This window comes from Cajanus cajan, chromosome 6 (assembly GCF_000230855.2).
Source record: "Cajanus cajan strain Asha chromosome 6, NIPB_CcT2T_4, whole genome shotgun sequence".
In the NCBI taxonomy this organism is placed as follows: Eukaryota; Viridiplantae; Streptophyta; class Magnoliopsida; order Fabales; family Fabaceae; genus Cajanus; species Cajanus cajan.
In genome coordinates, this window is record NC_138522.1 from 6,301,581 (window position 1) to 6,309,086 (window position 7,506).

A 7,506-nucleotide genomic window follows, 5' to 3' on the forward strand; every position below is an offset into this window, starting at 1 on the left:
TGCAAGAGAAAAATAGCTTCTCATTAAGGAAATATTCAGCATCCAGAGTGCAGACAGTAGAGAAAAAAAAATAAGGTTAAATATTGACAGTGACTTTGTAACATAAACACTTATACTGGATCCTCGTTTTGGGGGATAGAACTGGGAGAGAGCTCCAAGGTAACTGGACAATGATCACTTCCATAAAAACCTGCAGAGACAATAATAAAGTCATGCTTAAACTGCAATCAGGTTTCAGATAGAGAATGCAAATAAGCTAAAGGAGGAGTTAGCAATAAAACCATATTTATGTCATGAGTTTCACATTTTATGAGTAATCAATCGCATGAGTAGAAAGTTACCTTCTAACTCTATCCCGTGTCCAAGCATTTCACATGAAACAATCCTTTCTTTAAGTTTCTCTGAAACTAAAAAATAGTCTATTCTCATCCGTTTTCCACGATACCTTCAAAGAAAACCCTCGTAAGAACTAACAGGCCAAAGATGTTAATCAGATTAGACAAATATTAGTAAGTCTTGCTTAAATTGTTAAGAAGAATGTCATTCCTTGTATTTGCCACACGCCACACATTTTAACAGTTATTACAGAGGATGGCTTTACAGTTTACAGCGGTAAAAGGAAAAGGTGAAGGAAAAAAATGGTTTAGAGAAAAGACCAAAAATGTGTGAAATTATTCAGGCGCATTGCCCCGACATAATAGTAAATCAGCATCAACATCGAGAATCAATTCCTACATTATAAAGCTCAAAATAAAATTAATTTCTTACCTTCCAACTGGGTTTCCAGACCATGAGAAACCTCGCTCCATGTCCTTATCCTTATCCTTGTTTAGAAATCTGTAGGCATCTATCAGCTTTCCCCTGGAGCATGCTCCATAATCAGTTATTATCAAGACTTAAAATAAATAATAAATAATTAAAAAATATAGGGTAAAAGAAAGTCATAAGGAGTCACTGCAACCAGAAACAAGTCACTATAGATCAACATTTTCTTTTATTAATTTAGTTGTCCTTTTCTTTGGATGGAATACTCAGAGAATACAGACATTGTAAACTTATTCAAAATTTAAAAATACTATCTAAAGAAAAAATGCAAGGTCCAATTTCTCCTAGTCTTCAAATGCTTGCTGTAGTTACCCTTGTGTTTGTTTCTTTCCATTTAATTCATGCCATTTAAGTTAAAACTAAAAAAAGATCTTATCGCAATGAGAGAAGCTTCTAGAAGGCCCACCACTTCATAGGAGCGATAACGAAGCTGTATAAAGGCAAACAGCTCATATACTTTTTGCTTTTTATTACTTTACCGCAGGACCTTAACAAGGAAAGTAAAGAATATCATCAAAACTAAAAAAGATCTTATTGCAATGAACTCAACTGTTAACAGTGGGTGGCTAAAAGCCTAAAACACAGATAGGAAAAAATAATACAAAGTTTGAAATCTAAACTTTACTATGAAAATTGTCTAAAATTCAGTATTACTAAATATAAAAATCACTTCCTAAACCTTAACCTATTAAGACAGAACAGACATTAAACTGGTCCTGACAATCAATATTGCCATGAAGTTAGATAGACTGCAAGAAACAAACTTCCCACATCACAGTTTTGGATGGAAGAAAAAAAATATTGGGAAATACGAATTACTAACCAACCCAAGCATCATAACAACTTCAAGGTAGGTTTTTCCATGATTTTATAGGTAACAAAAATCAATTGACAAAAAGAAGAATAATCTCACTCTCTTAAGATGGTACCAAACCGTTTTCTTTCAGACAAGGTAAACCCAGGCTGCCCACAATCCTGCATAAAGCCATATCAGATGTTTAATTCCTACTTGTATGGTGGATAATTATACTACACTACCTGATGCCAACCGTTAAGAGATATAAAACCATTGTTGCACCTCTACCTAATAATTTTAGCCTTTAGGAGATAAATCTATTGGAATTAAAAGGGATGAACTTCAAGAGGAAATTTCTTAGACCTCTTTATTTGGAGGAATATAACCATTGAGTTTTGCTGTACTGAAAAACTCTGGATGACTCACATCGATCTCTTCATGGCTGCACACAATGAATATGTATATAAAACTCAGGAAGTCTAGATGCAATAGTAGACACAGTCAAACAACTATAACATAGATCTTGATCAAAACTCGGAAAAATTCACACACAATCCAAAACAGTTCTCTGGTATGAGACACTATAATTAGAAAAAAAGCCAAAATTATATTCATTTATAAGAGTCAAAGCTGGTGACAACTATAGAAAAATTATGCTTTAGGGCTAGGTAAAACTACATCTAAAAGTTAATCACAATACATGCGTAGCTTCAATGAATTAGTTTTCACATAATTCATATAGTTACATAAAATTAAAATAAAATATATATCCTAGTGGTCCTTTCAAACTGCTGGATTTAGTCTTGTACGTCACATGGCTCTTAACAGAGCTAGATGAAACCAACAGCTGAGCTTGACTCAACCAGAATAACGACAAAAGAATCTACGAGGTAAAAGTATGTTGCTAAACAAAGGGGGCAGAACTAATTAATCCTATATAGTATATCCCCGAAGCCCAAAGAAAAATGGAGATTAGCCACCTGACATTCAGATCCCCACACCATATTAAAGGCTTGTCTGAATTTTGTGTAACAAATTCCAGAATCCTTTTGTCCCATTTTCTTCTCCTTTGAAATGAATTAGCCTCCTCTTTCCATCCATTGTTTGGTACATATGTATTCAATAAACGAAGTGTCTCGAATTCAGCTAGGATTACTCGACCATCTGGTTCATGCTTTGAAGCTAACAACAAAAAGAAGAATAAGTATCCAACAGCAGTAAACAAAACATGGAACATAGTACAGCCTACAGCGCACATAGGTTAAAAACTTATCTCAGATAAAGTCTATTCTGATTGTTAGTGATCAATCACATGACTACTTAAAAATGCATGTACATTCATCTTTAAATCTTGACCATTCAAATATGCTCTAATGGTCAATGTTTATTAATATCTGACATTTGAATGCTGAAAATATTCATATAAGCAAAATAAAATTTAATATCATAACAAAAAAAATATATATGCAAAGCAGGATACCTATTTTATCAAGATTGAAAACAACACTTTTAGGCTTGAAGCATTTCTTAACCAGTAGCGCTGTCCCTGCGTACTTTGAATCAGCAAGAGACCACCAAACATTATAGTTCCCAAAAGGTGGAGCAGAAAGTGCACGCATCAATATCTGCATAAGTTTGAACATGTGTTCAAAAGTATTAGAAAATAATATGATAATTATATCAATTTAATATAAGTACATCACAGTATTGGTGTATAAGTAATGTTAATACATGCTAGGGATGCCATAAAGCCATTAATGAGCCTTCAGCTAATAGCTTAAACGGCTTAAATATACTTAAGTAAATATGGCTAAATTTGGTTTTAATCCTCCAAAAGCTTGTTAGTTGATTTTGCCTCATATGTCTTAAAACTTTTTAAAATGTGGATAATGTGGCATGCATTTAGCCAATCCACATCTACGATCATTTTGATGTGACATGTAACATGACATGTCAAGATGCATGTCATGTCATCAGTAAGGATAGAGACTATTTTTAAATTCTAAAAAAGACTTAACTAACAAAGAAAATGAAAAACTAAAACCAAATTTATCTATGTTAACAGTTAAAAGTCTATTTTACCCTAACTTCTACTTTTAGGAGAGCTGGCCATTGACATAGTATCAAAGCCTCAATGATTGAACGGCCAAGTGATTGATCCATGCCACTCTTATCTGTCCAAATAAAAATGAATCTACATAGTAAAAATGGGTACATGCATTGGACTTCAAACTAGGGGTGAGAGAAAAAACCATATGAACCAACCATAAATAACCATATAGTTTAAATAGTTCAAGAACCGGAAACTGATTTTTGTAAATAGGTTCAATAATTTGAAACAGTTTTCTATTTGATTTGGCGAAGGCGAGCCTGTATAAAATTATTCATATCACAACTTAATCCAAATTTCTGCATTTGTTTCTTCTGTATGCACCCGAAAATCTCACATTGCAAAATACTCTCTACTTTATCACTCTCTTCACCATTTCATTATTTGAAGCTTGTAGCCAATGGCAAACAATGTCAACTGTGGAATGCAAGGAAGCAATGAATTTCTCATAGATGGTGTTAAGGTGTTGCATTTGATTGTGCAAGATGGAAGATCAAGAGGGTTTGAGAAACTCAATGCTGAAGAGGCAGAGAAGGACAAGAACAGAGCATAGATTTTGTGGTTTTCAAACTGCAAACAACGAGGCTATGATTCAAGGATAGCATTGGTTAGGGGTTTCAAATCCACCACTACAGATGCAGAAATAAAGCTGCTAACAGCAGAAAACAAAGGCCTGGTATTTGGATCACACAATCTATTCATACTGACTGGTCAAAGATCTAGCTCTAATCAAGAACAGCAAAACGGAGAAAGACAAAGTTAGTGCATACCAGAGCAATCTATTCATACAGCTTTTGAAACTTTCTTTAATGCTGAATTTGAATGTTTTCGTTGCAATGGAGATGCTCAAGATGGTTGAAATGGTGCTGTCAACGGAAGGAGGGAGATCAGAGATGATCATAGCCCATTAATTGAACCACTAAAACAGTTTCATGTGGGTTTTACAAAATACAAAAGCTTCAGTTTGGGTTGGTCATTTTTTATTTCAGGACCGAACTAGTTCAATTCAGTTTTCAAAGAAAACCGAACCATGCCTGTAGGGCTCTTGCTAGAGCAGATGCGTAACAGATGTAATAAAGCCATTCACGAGTCTTCACCTAACAACTTAAGCTTCGACAAAATTGATTATTGAAATGCATACCACCAAAGTAATTTAAAGACCAATAAAAGAACTTCTAGGGTTACATTAAAGTTATCACATTATATCCTTTTGTTCAATAGTTTCATGAGTTCAGAATTTCATGTCAGGTAAACTGATCATACATTGTCAAATAGCTTTCTTTCACACTCTCAATCGCAGCATTGCTGACGGTTAATTAGGATCTCAGAACTACTATAAATATTCCATGTATCACAGATAGCAATGGTAACATTCAATTTTTGGTTATCAATAAAATCAGTTCTCATTCTCTCTCAATTCTAAGATAGTATTTATTTAGAGCTTTTTGATCCCAGTGGCTGTCGAAAACCAACCACCTCATCCTCCACCACCATTCTCTGGTAGCTTGAAGAGCTTAGGGTGGGATTGGTTTTATGAAAATGTTTCTGATAAAACACCTTAGAGATGCTTCCCCATCTCCCCCCAAAGCCCCTAAAGCTATGATTTTTAAAGGGTCCTATGTATGATTCCACTTTCCAGGATCATACCTGAAGATGGTCAAGCTTATCCCAGCAACCCCTCCAAGAATTTCTAATGATCTACCTGACCCATCAATCTCATGAAATCTATCCAATCAAACTGATTGGAACACCCATGTCAGGGCCCAATCCCAGTCACCCTGATTTCTGAAAACCCTCCCATAACAGAATGGATACATGTCACTCTACAATATGCTAACCCCAAAGCAGAATATCTCATTCAAATCATGGCAATCATGGAGAGGACCCCTAAAAGTTACAACACATACATAGATTCACAGACCCAACAACACATGTAGTGGCCACAATCAATAACAAGACAGAAAAAAAAGTACCTTCTTTTCTTCCCTGGAGGCACTTGTATCATCTTTGATCTCTCCCTGAATTTTAGATGCACCCTTGGCTCCAGCAGCAGGCATCCGCACTTCCTAATGAAGATTCAATGTCACACCAAGTTAATGATTAGCATAAACATGGCATGCAATGCAATGTATCCAAGAGAAAAATGGAAACTTAATAAAAGTTTGATGGCTTAGGCCCTTAGGGTAAAAGTACTACTAGGCTTCAATTAAAATCATTATTCCAGGAAAGAGGACCTGTATGGCAATGACATCAGGATCAAAAGTGGTGATGAGGTTGGTGAAGTCTGGCCAATTGTTTTTTACTCGAAGCAGAAAGCTGTTGGCATTCCAAGTCATGAACTTCAAGGGTTCCTTCTTCTTATTCTCTCCACCCTCAGCGACAGCGTCATTCTCTCGTGGCTTCTTCGCAGACCCATCTGAATCTTTCTCCACTACTTTGAAAAACCGTTTCATTCTTCTTCCCCCTTCGCTCTTCCACTTCACTCACTCTATACTGTGGAGTATTGGGTTTGATCCTTCCCCCAAAATCAAAATAACTCACACTGTTGCCTCCTTTATCGCACTATATTTCAAAATGCAAAAACTACTAAAATAATATACTGATATTTGAAATTTGGTAAAATTGAAAATCAAAACTTTATGCTACTAAGATCAAACCTCAACAAAGATTTAAAAACATATTTAAAATTATAAAAATGTGTATGTGTGTGTAACTTAAGTGATGTAAAACATACATGTTACAAGTAATTTTTTTAAAAATTATAAGAATACGAATAAATTAGTTTAACATAATTTAAAGTTTTTTTTTTGCAACATAAAATAATTTAAAGTTAAAAATTGAAATAGTTAACAATGACATGATTCACTCTATAAGGAAAGTAAAAAAAAAAATATTTAATTTTTCTATATTTTATTTTAAGATATGTGATTTAGAATTCTATTTAACCAGAAGTAAAATAAAGAACAATAAATATATGAAAGATATGAAAAAATAATAACATGTATTATTTTATGGATAAAAATTTTAAAAAGTAAAATAATTTAGCTTCACTTGTTTGCACAAATAAAAATAGAACAGAAAATAAATAAATTATATAAACATATTTTCAAACCAATTAAAAATATAATATTTACTATTATTTTTCTTAACACTAAATTATTCATTATAATTAAAATTTTATATTTAAAAATATTTTTTTTTTTAAATAAAAGTGCATAAAATCATCTCCAAAACATGACAAATGGGTAAGGATTTTTGTAATGAGTAAAACTATTAAATAATTTCTTCTTATTTATTTTCTAATCAAATATGTGAAAGTTATATGATCTCTCTCTTCTCATTTCTCTCATTAAATCACTTGGTTCAAATTTAGTATTTTTTTTATCAATATATGAGGGTTTTTTTTATAATAATAAAAAAAAAAGAGTACACAAAATCGATTGCAAAACATGACAAATGAGTAAAGATTTCGAAATTGGTGGAATCCATGAAAGTTGTCAACTTTTCCTTCTTTTTCTCTTCAAACCAAACAAGTAAAAATTACACGTTCTCTCACATTTCACTCCCTCTTATTATTCTCAATTCTAAATCACCCAATTTATATATATATATATATATATATATATATATATATATATATATTCAAATAATTATTTAAAGTTATTCTTCAATCAAAGTGTCTTTGCTTATTTGTATATGGACTTGATTGAGAGAATTCGGTGGTGCGTCCTCCACTAAATTAGTGCAAAATGTATTTCAGTCAAAGGATAAATAC

General features: G+C 33.0%; 1 protein-coding gene across 2 annotated transcripts; it reads right to left on the reverse strand.

The window, feature by feature from the left end:
• On the reverse strand, positions 1–6,301 carry LOC109815445 (DNAse I-like superfamily protein). Of its 2 annotated transcripts, XM_020380169.3 has the most exons (10): positions 5,966–6,301; positions 5,705–5,797; positions 3,102–3,246; positions 2,602–2,803; positions 1,985–2,063; positions 1,739–1,800; positions 1,232–1,312; positions 769–861; positions 342–445; positions 1–190 (listed from the first exon to the last, which is right to left on the reverse strand). In XM_020380169.3, the coding sequence occupies exons 1-10, from the start codon at positions 6,182–6,184 to the stop codon at positions 111–113; spliced, it is 1,158 nt and encodes a 385-aa protein (XP_020235758.1). In that variant the 5' UTR covers positions 6,185–6,301; the 3' UTR covers positions 1–110. The 2 variants fall into 2 exon arrangements, with proteins under 2 accessions (XP_020235758.1, XP_020235759.1); XM_020380170.3 differs by lacking the exon at positions 1,232–1,312 and having other exon boundaries at positions 5,966–6,297.
• Between the last annotated feature and the right edge of the window lie 1,205 nt (positions 6,302–7,506).